This window comes from Pyxicephalus adspersus, chromosome 7 (assembly GCF_032062135.1).
Source record: "Pyxicephalus adspersus chromosome 7, UCB_Pads_2.0, whole genome shotgun sequence".
Lineage (NCBI taxonomy): Eukaryota > Metazoa > Chordata > Amphibia > Anura > Pyxicephalidae > Pyxicephalus > Pyxicephalus adspersus.
In genome coordinates this window covers 32532200-32547669 of record NC_092864.1, presented here as the reverse complement: position 1 = coordinate 32547669, position 15470 = coordinate 32532200, and the positions used below count along the sequence as shown (strand labels likewise).

The window sequence follows — 15470 nt, the reverse complement described above, 5'->3', positions numbered from 1 at the left end:
CTAGACTCTGCTGTGTGCTTTCTGTAGTTTATTTTAACCCTTGCTGCAGCACATAGCAACTGCAGTGTTAGCATATTTATTGCTGTATATGGCGTCTGACTGCTTTATATTAATACAAATGGTTCAACTAGGCTTATAATTTGAGCTGTTAATACATACAGACTGCACCTTGAGTTTTACAAGGGGAAAGGTACATGATAAATGCTGGCAGTTTAATAATATTTGGATAAGGCATCGCTAATGTTTAGCATAAAGGAAAGCAGGGGGGATAAAAACATGATTCAGCACAAGCACTAATGTACTGTAAATCACTTACCGCTGCATTAAACAAGAACACTCTTGGAACAGATGTTTTGTTTGGAAGCAATTGCCTGGAAATAAACCTTCTGTGCATGGAGCTTTGTCACCACTAGGTGGCGATATTCTATAAGGTTAAATAGGAATGGGATTTCTATATACACTTCAGATGGCTTTGCTATAGAAGGGATCTCTAACATTTATCCAGAACTTGTTTTGTTTGTTCATTTTCAGCTCCTTTGTTGTAATATGACATAATAATGGGGATTATCTGAGCAGAAAAAAAAATGATGCAGGCAAAACCATTTTGTAAATGGAGCATGTCTTGATAAAGTCTCTGCTTTAGAGTTTGGTGCAATCAGGGAAAATGTGAAGACTGCTAAAGCTAAACAGTTTTCTTAACAAGAAAGTTGAAATTTCTGCAGTTTTCCTATTATCCTTGGGAGTAGGGTAGGACAGATGTTCAGGAATCGAGAAGAAATTCTCCCAATAGAAACACATAGCAATAAAATTCTGACAACATGCAATTCTTCACTGACCTTTGCAAAAAATAAGTTAATCTGGATTTGGGCTTTAATGATTTGTTTACACCCTGCAAAATATTCAGTTTAGTGGACTTTCAGTATTAATGGGGGGGGGGTTCCCAAGGGACTCTCAGCACCCTTCCTATGGTGCCTGTAAAACATTTAGGAGCACCAAGGGCCAAAAACAAATACCAAATATTAAGGCCTGACAGCAGTTAAATGTTTGGCCGATTTAGCTCCCCTCAATCACGAATTCCCCCTAGTGACATACACCGATAGAACCCCCTCCCCCCAAATGGGATATACTAATGGTAACTGCCTCACCAAAATACACTTTTTGTGATTGGATAGTTAGCATAGGACATGAGCACAGGAGAGAAAAAGGCAGAAGTGGCTGTAATAATGGTTAACAAGATTGGCAAGAGGGCAACTCCTCCAATGGAACCCCTGGATGAACCTTCCAGTGCTGCTCCAGTGACAAACAACAACCAAAATTTTACACCACAGCAAATTTTGGAGGCCACCAATGAGCTCGCCAAAAGTATTGGGAATTTAACATGTGTTTGTATGACCATCCATTGTTTGAATGACTCAATGAATCAAGTGGGGAGGCCTCATCAATTTGTTTAAAAGGACACGAATATTTGTAATTCCATCCTCGTGCATGACTGATGGAGCCATGGCAGATCCATTGACCACAGACCAGCCCAAGTCACATCACCTTCAACTGAGAATAAAACACAAAGAAGGAAGCTTCTACTGCAAAAATAATCTGATTTCATTTTACAAAGTTTACAGAAAACACAAAAAACGTACACAGAGAATGACCCTACTCCAAATATAAAGATCCGTGACACATTCCGGTGGGCAGATTCAATATATACACACACAACAGTCATGTGATCGGTATGTGCATTGTGATTGGGTATGGTTGTAAAGAACGCACTCCCCCTTCAGTTGTTCGGTGATGTAAAAAATCTTCCGGCTTTTTTCATTATATCGCTTTTGCTAGCAGAATCTGTCCTGTGTGCGTGTGGGGGGGAACAAATTCAAACTATTTACAAAGAAAATGGAGTTAATAATTTGTTTTTGTTTATTTGTTTTATGTGTTTTTGTTTTTAACCTATTGCCATTTCATGTTTCGTATATTGCACTTTAGAAGTTGATTTACAAATGCTCCCTTTAGTGGTTATGTGTATATTGAGCAATCCAATGCAATGGGAAAAATGGAGAGGTACTTACAAATATGGGGAGGGGTTTCTGGGTTTCAGAGGAGCAGCCATTGCAATATTAATCTCTGGAGAGGTCAGCGGACGGAACAGACGCTCTATATGGAGATAAAACAGACAAATCATGGTGAGAGATCTCTTTGAAGTATAAAATAAACTTAATGGTAGTATATAAGGTATATAGGGTGTTCTATAAAAGTTCCTAAAAGGTCTATAAAAGTTTATTGCCAACCCCTAAAGATAATTTGAAAAACGAAATGAGGAGTAAGTTTTTTTTTGGCTGCGTATTGTTCCAAAGAGAGTCCAACAATGATACATTTTTTTTTTACATCCAAAACCCAATTTTTTCATGGGATTCGTGGACTGTTTCTCAGACAAAAATTATTGCTATCAGTAAGTTCAAAGAAGTTGACCCACATAGGATCCAAGGTCATGTTGTAGAGAAAGATCCCTTGTCTGAATAGTCCAACGCATTTCACCTTATTGGCTTCCTCAGGGGAGAGCAAGACACTATGATCCAGAGGTGTGTCATTCGTGGCATTCTGGAGTACTGCCAATCATGTGATTTAGAATACAAACACACCCTGATATGTGAAGGCAAAGGAGTTTGTAGATGTGGAGGAGCCTGCTGGTTGGGTGTCCCTGCTTGTTGCCAATTTCTGCAGGAAGTAGAGGGCGTCCCATCCTGTGTTATTTAGCTGCATGTATTATACGGCAGTAATTGCTCTCACCTTGTGCAGTGCTGACAGAGTCACAGTGCTGATTCTCCTGGTTGTTGGAAAGAAACTGATTCCAGAATCCAGAGGGCAGAGACAACAGAAGAGACATCACCTGGCAAAGAAGGGCATCATATAAGTACATACCTACAACCAGATTCTTCTATATTATATAAGTTCTTTCTTCCTGCTGCTTCTTATATTCCAAATATAAAAAACTGAAACCGCATTTTCCCTATCAAATGCAACAAAAAGGCAAATCAAAACTGTTTTCCCATAACTCAAAAGACATAATAAAATGTAATTTTACTAAAGACCTTTGCCTGTCTGGGGGTATCCTGCATGATCATGAGAGGGCTGGGATCCGGCACAGAGTGCCCCACAATGGTCGGGCCGAGGACTCGAGACAAATTCATTTTATCCATCTGACAGTCAGGGCTGCGCATCACTCTACAGAAAAAAGAAAGGAACTGCTGAAAATGGGGTGCCTGAAGATGGGGGCACCCTGCAGGTGGGGTACCTGAAAATGCAGGTAGCTGGGTGGGGGATCAACAAAATTGATATTCTGTACTATTGTATGATACTTCCCCCCACCTTTTAGATTGTAAGCTCTTCTGGGCAGGGTCCTTTCCTGCTCCTGTGTCATTTCTTATATTTGTCTATTTGCAACCCCTATTTAATGTACAGCGCTACATAATATGTTAGCGCTATATAAATACAGTTTAATAGGAATGGCTATTAAAATTTGCCTCTTTTCATTTTAGTTTGGCATTATGTTTTGGGGTACAAACTGGTAAAGCAACAACAAAATATGATCACTCAAAAAAAATGTCTTTTATTCACGTTTAAAAATTCAGTTCTTTGGCAGATTAAATTTAATTCATTTTTTTATATACAGATCAGTTTTTAACTAAATAGAACATCAAATGCTTGTAACTGCAAAATGATCAATTTATTTGACAAGTGAAATATTTAAAATAATATAGACAGAAGATGGCATGGTGTATGCCTGGTATAAGTGCTCCCTCCGGATATCTGAGAATTTGGGAGGATTGTACAGAGCTGCTGATTGCTGTATGAGTTTGTTAAAGAATCTCTGCGAAATGTATTCAGCTTAATATTATTAATTACATTTATTATCATCCAAAATGTAGCCATGTGCGGGTATAGCCATTGGAGAGACAAACAGAAAATAGATTTGTTTTTATTGACCAGGATCCTTTGTATTGATTTATTGTGCAGCACTTACATGGTCTTATTCATTGAATATTTTATTCAGAAGTAACTTTTTTTTTAAATGCCAAAACAAATGGCAGTCAATCATAATTCACCCAATCGAGTTGGATTCTAAATGCTTGCTATTTGTGATGCAACTAAAACATTGTAGAAGTCTCAAGCCCAATAGTATAACATAATGCACCCCCTCATTGCCAACATTTTTGTGGGTCTGACACTAGATGGTGCAGAGAGACTTTTCCACATACAGAACCATCTCTGTTAGGGGGCAGGTAATAGGGCATTTCAGCCAGGGGCTATACAAATATAAAACCTTATGATTTTACTGCTTTCTGGTTTTGTTTATAACAATAGGGATGAGGATTAAACTGGGCTTTAGGAATTATTATTAATAATAACCAGAATTGATATGGCGCCATCATATTAAGCAGCGTTGTACTTGAAATAGAGGTTGTAAATGACTTAATAGGGGTTGTAAATGACAGACAGAGACAGTGACACAGTAGGAGGAGAAGACCCTGCCCAGAAGAGCTTACAATCATAGATAAAGGGGAAGTATCACAGAATAGGAGGGGGGATATGGAATGTTGGGAAGTAGTGAGGGTTTTATGAGACAGAAGAAGACGGGTAGGCGAGTTTGAAAAGATGGGTTTTGAGTGCTCTTTAAATGTACAGGATGAGGAAAACCATTCCAGAGAGTCGGGGCAGCTCTAGAAAAGTCTTGGAGCCGTGCATGTGATGAAGGAGTCATTAGGAGGTCATTGAAGGACCAAAGAGAGCGGCTAGGGGGGTATTTTTCTATCAGGTAAGAAAAAGTAGGTGGAACAAGAGCTGTGGAGGGATTTAAAGGCAAAGCACAAGAGCTTGGATTTGATTCCAAGGTGAAAAAAAGCCAATGAAGAAGGCCTTGGCCAATTGTTAGTCAAACACAAATGAATTCATACGCGTTAGTATAATGCCAGAATAATCTGCATTGGGTCAGGGTTACCTGTACAGGTGGAGGATCAGGAAGGCCAAGGTGTCTCGGTTGGCCGGAGGGAGATCTTGAACAGCTTGACAGATCTCTGTTTTACTATCACTCTCATTGAGAATATCTAAAAAAAAAAAAAAAAAAAAAAAGTCAGAAAGTTTAATGAAATCCAGAATATTGAAAAGAATTTAGGGCTGAATACAGACAAGAAAACATAACGTCATACGCATGCAAGGGATTTTAGTGGGGGCCACAATTAAGCCACAATTCCACATAGTCATAGTCAACTTTTTATCTGTAGTGGGTGGCAATATTATGTTTTGAGATATGGAGTAACTGGATTAAATTATATTATGTTTTAGGAAACTAAAGTAAATGGAAGAAACCCACGCAAGCAGAGGAAGAATTTAGGAATGCCATGTAGTACCAGGGCCATACTTGGACTCTGGCACTAGTCCAGCCAATGGCTATTTAGTTTGCTTCTGAAACCCTTCTACTAGGTGCTGCAGGAGGGAGCGTTGGCCAAGTCAGGTAGTGAAAAGGAAGTTTTAGGTTTTCTTTACAAGGCTTATGCATCAAATATTTACAGAATTTGGGACTTGTTTAAATGGCCACACTGGGACCTTTAATTATACTTTAAATAGGTGTCTAATGCCTCCTAGATTGTAAGCTCTTTGGGGCTGGGTCCTCTGCTCCTCCTGTGTCACTGTCTGTATCGATCTGTCATTTACAACCCCTATTTAATGTACAGCGCTGCGTAATATGTTGGCGCTATTTAAATACTTTTTAATAATAATAGAGCAAAAACTTGGAAGTGTTGGTGTCTCTGCCAAGTTTATCTTTTTATCCGTGAACTTTAGAAAGAAATTTTATATATATTTAAATATAAATATATTGGGGCAGATACAAGACCAGTCACCCTGCACAAAGAGCGTCAGGAACCTGTCTTTACTGCAGGAGGCTTTCAAGAAATGTCACCTTGGATTACAGATCTGCTGCAATAAATACACATCCCTCTAATATTTAGACCATTTCCTATTCTAAAATTCAGCTTTAGCCACCCTTGCTGGATTCACCTGGTAACTTGAGCAGTCCTGCAAGTTGTGACTGAGCTCCATGGTATTGTCACAATTCCTCCCCAGAAAACATTTACATAGAATCCACTGGTCCCCCCAACATACCGGCTGCATCCAAGAACTGGGCATGGAGGGAGAAGGTCAGAAGAGGCTCAAGTAGGGAGCGCAGGAAATCTTTCAGAACACTGCAGATGGTATGTATGTCTTCCTTGAGGAGTTGCTGTGATTTGGCTTTACCATACAGAAGTTTATGTTTCAGTTCCTTCACCTGCCTCTCACAGCCACAGACACGGTACAGGCCTCGCTGGGGTCAAAAGACGACCAAAAAAAAAAAAAGGTTATTTCCCCTCTTTCCCCAATATGGCGGCCAATTGTCCAAAACAGATCTTACCTCACTCAGACCCCTCTTCTCAATCTCATTTACACACTGGACCACCAGGTTGGGTACCATGGGAAGCGTAGTGGGAGCAAAGTCAGCCAGTGTTCCCTGTTCATAGACAGATTACTGTTACATGGAAACCGATACATGTTACAGTTGCACAGTGTGAGACAACAAAACATAGCAGGATTTTCAAATACGCCTAACTGAAGAACATTGAAAGAGTCATTTTGCAAATCATACCATTTGTTGATTGAGCATTTCGCCCTATGGGCTTCCCCAGGTGATCGTGAGAACCACACAAATGGGTCAGTGAAATAGAAATATAGGCACTAATAACAATGTTGCAGCCAATATTGCTCAAAAAAGCATGGTTCCTACGGTGCAAAGGAAAAGCAGCTGCCTAGTCTAGTAGCAGAATAGTGATAGCTATTCTTTTTAGGAAGATTGGCATTGACTTTATTTTCTATATATGATTTAGATGTTTCCAGGCCACATAAAGCACGGTTAGTGCCTATCTTCCCATTTCACTCCCAACCCGTTTCATGTATGGTTGTCACGATCCCCTGAGGAAGCCCATAGGGCGAAACGCGTAGAAACTGGAGACTTCTAACATGTTCAATTTATACCTTTTTCTTGCTCTGTTTTCAAAATGAACTTATTAACTGCTAGTAGGAAAAATTTGTCTAGTAAGACATTTGGCTCAACAAATCACTCAAAATGATGTTGGGATCACACACAGCTACCATTCTGATACTCCATTCTGTACTACTAGAATATTTACAGGATTGTTGTGAACATACACATACCTCTGAAACTACTGGATTTGTCAATATAAAAGTTTCTTTTGGCACAATACAAGTCCATACTCTCTTTCTTCTACTTGATTATTAGGGGGTGGCTAACCATAATTTAGGAAAGAACCATACCTTAGCACCTTAACATTTCTAAATAACATTGCAGCATTTAAAGGGTTTTAGGATGCATTTTGCTTTTGGGGTTGCTGAATCATAAGTCTAGAGGGCAAGAAAAATGAAAGGGACTATACCGTTACCTGCCCCTTTTTCAGGCCCGTGTTGTGTGCAGGCAGTGTGGCCGGGGGGCATTGCTTTGGGCAAAAGTCTCTGCATTCGGGATGTATCAGAATCCGACAATTGCGACACTTCAAGGACATCTTCCCGAATCTGGTCTTGTGTCCACAGACAGAGCACTGTTCAGCCCGGATCATCTGTGAAAGGAATATTGGAATCTGTGTCAGCACTACAGATAAGGCAAAAAAAAGTACCGGGGCAGAAGGATAGGCTATTAAGGATTTATATATCTCCATTACTTTCTAGAGAAAAAAAATGTTACAAACAAGGTGAAATAATACACAAGCTTTAAAATGAAAAAAAAAAAAAATATTGTACAGCAAACACAATTAATGCTGGGAGTGACAGTCTTGTACTGAGAAATATACTTTATACTCTATATATACTCTATAAAAAGTAGACTACATGAACACACACACACATACACATATATATATATATATATATATATATATATATATATATATATATATATATATATATATATATATTATATACACATACATACATATACACACACACACACAGTAAATATCCCACTAAGTTTATGCTGTACTTTGTCACAAAAATTTGGAGGAGAAAGTAGTGGTGAATAAATATGCTTTAGGTCAAGTGTATCAACCAGGGTTCCTCCAACAATGAGCAATTTAGACCTCTCAGGACAGTTTAGGTGACACCAATGATCTTTTTGGCTATCTGTATGGATGACATTCTTCTGGCCAGCAATGTAAGAGGAATTCTTCCTACTGACCACCACACTAATGTACTGTGAGCTCTGGGTATAGTACTTATAGAAAGGGTTTATTTCAAGACCTGGAAGTTTTTTCAATGGTGTTAAGGTCGAGAAGGACTGCTATAGATAAAATGTGATGGTACACTGTAAATCAGATAATATATATGAGGAGACAGATTACATTGTAAGTCAAAAGAGGAGTAAATGATGCAAATTCAAAAAGTGAAATTTGATGGTATGTGGCTGGTTAAAGTCAGAAAAAAAGGGAAACCCAAGACCAGCAGTGGAAGAAGGCCCTAGATTAGGAAATCTTTCATAAGTAGAAGGAAGCAGTACTGGATAAGGTTGCTTTGTATAGGGAACAGTGTACAAGTTCTCAGTAGAGAAGGAACTAGTGCTGTATCAATAGGCTGTATATATAAAGTAACGAAACGTGTCTTTTCCAATACAGGAGGAGGAAGACATGATGGATCAGTAAGCTGTACATGTGCTCGGTCAGAGTCTACAAAGTAGAAGAGAATGCACCGCTGTATCTGAAGCTGTATATAAGGTGACACTGTGTGTCTTTGCAGAGGAGTAGGAAGCAAGGATGGTCAGTTATCTGTATACAAGGTAGGAGTATGTTACATCAAATACTATAGGAGGAGGAAGCAGAATATGTCTTGTATAATATGTTGGGGAGAGGAGGAAGGTAGCTGGGATGTAAAGATTCATTGATAGTACAACATTGTTTTTTTTCTCACTGTTTTCTGGAGGAAGACGTGTGCCTGTTCCAGGACCTGGAGGGATGGAGGACCGGTGTCTGGATCCAGTTCCTGCTCAGCCTCATTAATCTGCGGTAGCACAGAGGACTGATCTAGAATAAAGAGAACAATACACATCAATACATGCAGACACATGCAGAAATACAAGTGGGTGACATGACGGATATTGTCCATATAATCTATGTCATTGGGGTCTGTGCTTCTCTTACTACTTGCTCATGCAGATGTGACCACTTTAAGCAAAGCTTTCATTTCCAAAAAGCTAATAAATCTTCATAAGCAAACCTCAACATACATTGGGATTGCCCCTGACATTTAAGGGCCAACAGTTGGCTATGATTTGGTGAGAAGGGCAGCCCTGTTGGACCTACTAAGTACATAGTGGCCAGTAGCTGTATTCACAACACATATGGAGGGTCACAATCCGACACACTCCAAGTGTCATATCCTGAATGTCTGATAGGTGTAGATCTCTGAATCATGGGTAAAAGAATTGGCTATTATAATGATTTATTACATGGCAATTTCTATTTTGTAATAGTGATGCGGTCCATTTATTAAGAACCTGTGATGTTCTGGATACATATTCTTTATAATGCCTTGCATCCATATATTTCTTAGTTCAATTTTGTTGTAATCTTTGATCCAAAAGAATAAAAGTCAATTTTATGCATTGCATTTGCTGCAACAATAAAACTTTTTCCAAGTAGGTGCTCATGGTAAACTGATGTCGCTGGTACAGGATCCAAGAAAGATGCAGAAAAAAAAGGGACCATTAACAATATGAGGTCTTTTCATAAAACAGGATATCTGACATTCATTATCAATGTAGTCTTTTAGCCATTTCCACACCATCAAATATGAAGATATTGGTCACTGGAAGCAGACGACTTGCAGAAAGATCTGTGTACATTTACCCAAGTAGCTAATTGTTATGTAGAAGTGGCCAAAAAGTAACAGTAAGTTGACTTTTGAAGTGACAGGTACCCTTTAAAAATGAGGTCAGACTCTCCCACCATACAACATTCAGCTGGCCTGACCTTCTGACATAAGCACAGCTAGCTCTACATGTTGATCATTCTCTAGAAGAGCTGATATGGCAGAGCTGGAGGTAAATGACCCCCTCTGCACGGTAGGAGAGGCAGAACTAATCCCCCACTTACATGAACATAATGCCACCGCCAGGACGCCGTCTGCAGAGCACGTAGCTACGTGTCAGAAGGGAGCATCCCCGCAGGCTAATGCACCTTCTCATTACACAATTCAAAGTATTCTCCCTTCGTTCTGGCTTTGCTTAGCAGCTTCAGTGGAGAAACGTTTAATAACATATTGTAACTGTTCCGTATATTAGGGGAACAAATACAAGATGCCGCATCCCTGCAAGGCTTTCGAAATCAAAAAACACCGCTATGCTGGTGGGAGAGAAGAGACTGCTGGTATCAGAACAATAGAAGTATCTGGGTTATGTGGAGATTCTAAACGGAAATGCAAATGTTATCAACAAAGTTATCTCCAATCTGCTTTAGTCATTTGGTGAATTAACTTTTTGTGCCAAGGATTGTACAAGAGGGCATGGAGGGAGTAAGATTGTGTGGGCATGCACATAGGAAGGGGATTTATGGTGAGGCTGGTAACGCCATGAAATAAAATCACACAGATGTTAGCTTGCAAATCCTTAAAGTGGGTTCAACAAGAAAAAAATAGAGTTTTCAAAGCAAGACTTGAGCAGCTTTCTGAGGCCTATACAGTTGAGTTTAGTTACACAAGTGCAAATGACCCGAAAATGGCATTTTTAAAATCAGGCTGGGATTTATTGCAGAAAGACAGGTGATATCCCTTCTGCATTAATCATTCCTACCATCTGATCGCTGCTCAACAGCCAAACTTGCTAAGCTGTGCAGCTCAGTGTTGTTGCTTCCCTTGTGGTCGCCATGATTAAATAACTCCCATGGTCATATATGGGAGTTAGGTCCTCCCAACCTGACAAGGTGGCTGAAGATTGGAACAAGGAGAAGGAAAAAAGATGGCAGCATCTGTGACATACCGGTGAGTATTAAAATAGGTTTAATTCCACTTTAAAAGAAGTGCGGTTGGCAACTTCATGGAGAATCTGTTGCCTGACTAATTTCAGCAAGAACTGGACATTAGGTAAATTTAACATTTTTATTTCAAGTGGAACTGAATTTGTTTGTGGGTGGGGAAGCCTATCCCATAAGCAGTTAGTATGCACCACACGCTAGCCAAAATATGGCACAGACGTATCTGCAAGCTCCACTGCAGCAATGACCAGGTTCAAGCAAGGTCCAGCAACCTGTCAAGGTGCTTCCTATGAAGTCGCCATCTGTCTCAGCAGACATTCAAGTGGATCCTCTTCAGCCATAAGACCGCCACTGATGATATTGTGCCCAGTGGCTGGCATCATAAGCAATGGTGCTGCATGCAAAGCCAAGCTTTACACTGAACAATGTGCATAGCATGCAGTGAAGGGAAGGGATAACACTAGGCCAATTTAAGTAAAAGACTTTGCATGTCTTTTGCCAAAAACCTCCTGGTGAAGAAGAACTGCCAGCCTCCATACTCTCTGACCTACTACAGATATGCAGATCAAACAGTGATAAGTCACAGGTCCTGATGTGCATACTATAACCCCAGGTCAATAATTCAAGAGCATTAAATTTGTCCTACAGCTCCATGAGGACAGATTGGAGCGGGTAGAGGGACCCAGGAGATCAGCGCTCTCAGAAGTGTTGATTTCCCAGCGGACAACAATCGGCAGAACTCATAATCAGATCAATGCTGGCATCACCAGGAAAGGTGACTATTTACACAGTTGTGCAGGAAACAATGCCTTTAAAGATGATGTTTGGATTTTTTGATTAGCAATGACCGGACTCTATAGTGAGACAAAAAAAGGTAATTTTATATAGTTTAGTTGCCATTCTTGCTAGAACTGAATTTTAAAACTACTCAATAACCTAAGTAGTACAATCATTGAAATAATGTGGCTGCCACTGAAAAACTGTTAAATATTAAACCCCCCATTCTATATGAAAAGCCATCAATGTTTTTGCTCTATCTTCTGGATCAGAAATATAAAAAGGATAAGTAATTTGAACTTGCAGAATTTTAGCTTTGCTTTCATGTTCTTAAAATAGTGAATTCATTTTTTATTCAACATTTTTTTGCTTTAAAACTGTAAAACCAATGCAGCCTTCACATTTACCTCCAGGACTGGTAAGCTGCAATATATTACATCTTTGTTCCTGTGTTTGTATATAGATTAAGGCAAATCTTTGTATTACAAGATCACCAGTGGTCCTAAAACACACTAAATATGCCATGTAGAAATCCATAAGCATTCAATATGGCCCCAATGGGGACAGGTGGGCTATACATATTGAGTTACAGAATAAATCTTTCGAGCAATCCGAAATACCAGAAATGGAGGACAGACGACAACTCTTCCGGGATCTGCGGCGTGGCATAGACTCAATGGAGGATGTAGTTTGGACCGGACCCCCCTCTATAATAGACAATGCAGTTTTTGCAATTACAGCTTCTTTGATCTGTGAATGTACATAATAAAAACAAAAAATAGACAAAAAAAAGGCATTCATGAGAAATTCATATACAAAATCTGGTATTCTCATTTTATATATTGCACCTCCATATTGTCCTAAGTTTGTTGGCATGGCCATGCACTTTGCAAGCTCTTCTGGGCAGTCATTTCCTCCTCCTGTGCCACTCTGTCATTTGCAACCCCTATTTAATGTACATTGCTGTGTAATATGTTGGCGCTATGCATGGAGGTTTGTAAGGTAAGTAAGTCTGTACTCCATGTTAAACAATTATGAATAAAAAGGGAAAACATTTTTTTGTTCACTAAATACAGTTGGCAGGGCTGACCAAGAAAAGGATGCAGGAGAATTAGCACAACATCACACATCTTGCATTGTTAGCAGTTTGGCAGCACTTTTGCTTTTCATTTAGAAGACAGGTTCACTGGGATCTGCTTCTACTTTCTGGCAGGAATCACAAGAATGATAAAACTGTCAAGTTTTGCAGAAAAGACAGATCATAGATGTATTTCAATTGCATATCTAACTGCTTGCATAGAGCTAGAAGAAAACTGTGGTATTGTGTAGCATTTATATGTATGTGTAATAAATATATATATATATATATATATATATATATATATAAAAATAATACACACACACACACACACACACACACACACACACACACACACACACACACACACACACACACACACACACACACACACACACACACACACACATATATATATACATACATACATATATACACAAGGTACATACATACGCGCAGTCTGTCTAAAAATCAACGAGACTGATATAACTGACTTTATTCATTTCTATGACAATTCTAATGTTTGTTCCCTTCCATATTCTCTCCATTCACAATTAAGGATTGAGCCGTCTTGTTTCCCACTGGTGAAATGTGTGTGGAGGGGGATCAGTTTCTCAGCTGCTTCCAGATATTTTATATTTCTTTCTTTATTGCATCCATTGACCCAAAGCGTGTTCCTTTAATCACCAATTTCAATTTAGAAAATTTAATAAAAAAAGTCCCAAAGTGCCAAATCTGGTGAATATGGAGGATGTTTCAGCATAGTAATGTGTTTGTCCATCACAGAATTTCTGTGTGAGAAGGAGCATTGTCCTGATGAAGAATGAAACTATTTCCCACATTTCTGCTGTCTTTTCTTGACTCTTTCCCTCAGCTTTGTCTTCCTAATGTTGCGTGCCTGTTGTGCCTTCTGGAACCCATTCTGACAAAATGGCGCCCTTCATGTCACAAAACATGATGATTGTGGCTGTGAATTTGGACTTTTTGATTCTTGCTGATGAAGGTGTTTCCAGTGACTGTGGTTTTGTTTCAGGATCATACTGGTAGATCCGGGTTCCTCACAAGTGATGACTTTATGAAAAAGGTTGGCTCCACCTCAAGATGCTGCAGAATGTCAGCGCAAATTTCCTTCCAGCACTCATTTTGCTCTGGTGTGAAATTTTACTAAAGATACCAAATTGATGCAATGCTCAACTTTTATACTTCTCATGATTTCAGCACATGAGGGGAAACACGACGACATTTAACAGTGACTCACAAAAAACTAAACACAGAGTTTGGGCGTTTGTCCTGCAGGTTTGGAGAAGTTTATACATTCATGGCAAGTGTTCATAATAATCTCACTGCTTTCACAGTCTCTCTCTCCATCTTCTGTATTATATATAGTGCATATTACGTTTATGAGTTTTTTTTCTAAGAAAAGGTAAGTTCTTTAAAGTTTATTTTTGGAGTCCTGTTAAATTTCCTTCTCACAATCTTCAGATTTGGGAAAAAAAACAAAGTGCTGGTGCAGAATCCACATAAAATACAAATCAAGCCCAAATCCAGAGAATTCAACTCGAATCTCCAGGCTGGGAAGATGCTTCAGTCCGGCGTCTCAATTGCATTACACCAACTGCTGGAGAGGTGCTCTTCTCACAACATTATCGGAAGCGGAATTGCTTTGAAGTCTGGAATCAATTTTTTCGTCTTTCAAAACACATTTCATCACTTTTTTTCTGCTACAAAAATCTATTTACTTCTAATAAAGCTGCATTCTAAACGGATGGGAAAACCAATCAGAGGCAGCGACAAGTCGCAAGATACAGGTCAAATCCTTTTATCTCAGGAACCCCGGCTTACTGACCTGTAATAGGGGATTACAACAAACACCATCGCTGCTTTATCCCTTCTCCGCTCCACAGAAACCAATGTTCACAGCTCAGTCAGGGAGGAAGGGGAAATTAAAGGCAACCTCCACTTCCACGACTACTTTTTCTAAGCCCATTGATTTTTTTTTCCCCCTAATAGGATTTAATTGAAGAAATGTGAGAATCCTAGATGAACATTGTATGAAAACAATAATAAACATATCCCTTGTAAAGAGACCTTTTTTTTATTAGCAATTAACTTATACTAAGGGATCTTTTCAGACTTGCAACTGCAATGTGGGCAACAAGATTTGCATGGGTGCTATGATGCAGATCTGCCAAATATTACATATTCTATTTGCAAACCACATTCAATTGAATGGAAGATGCTGGAACTGAAAATTAGCCCTCGGCAGACTGCTGTGGCTTACAGTGTGTGAAATTAGCTTAATTATTGAGATTATATCACAATTTGGGAAGCCATTACCATTAAAAAGCATGTATAGTCAAAATCTGTTAAGGTTCAGGTAAAGCACTAGTAAAGAAATATAGCCATTGGGGAGATTTCCTCACACTTCCTGTCCCAGAGATACAACAGAGGTTCAGCACATTGCAATATTTCTTTATCTCTTCTGATCTGGGGACAACTATAACATTTTATGCTGCCCCTCCCAATAGGTTTTTACCCTGGTAATAATGGCCACCAGGACA

The 15470-nt window shown here is 39.2% G+C and overlaps 1 protein-coding gene across 2 annotated transcripts in view; it reads right to left on the bottom strand.

Annotated features, from left to right (window-relative positions):
* Positions 1-1575: 1575 nt before the first annotated feature.
* Positions 1576-15470, bottom strand: part of LOC140335435 (rac GTPase-activating protein 1-like) — a 38873-nt gene continuing 24978 nt past the window's right edge. Inside the window, exons 8-17 of one of the 2 annotated variants that reach the window (XM_072418027.1) lie at positions 12452-12581; positions 8995-9107; positions 7476-7655; positions 6440-6535; positions 6154-6352; positions 4991-5096; positions 3084-3216; positions 2782-2881; positions 2064-2148; positions 1576-1844 (exon numbers count right to left, since the gene is read on the bottom strand). In XM_072418027.1, coding sequence (XP_072274128.1) covers positions 1775-1844; positions 2064-2148; positions 2782-2881; positions 3084-3216; positions 4991-5096; positions 6154-6352; positions 6440-6535; positions 7476-7655; positions 8995-9107; positions 12452-12581 — 1212 coding nt within the window. In that variant the 3' untranslated portion in view covers positions 1576-1774. The remainder of the gene's footprint in view (positions 1845-2063; positions 2149-2781; positions 2882-3083; positions 3217-4990; positions 5097-6153; positions 6353-6439; positions 6536-7475; positions 7656-8994; positions 9108-12451; positions 12582-15470) is intronic. The other variant, XM_072418028.1, reaches the window with a different exon arrangement.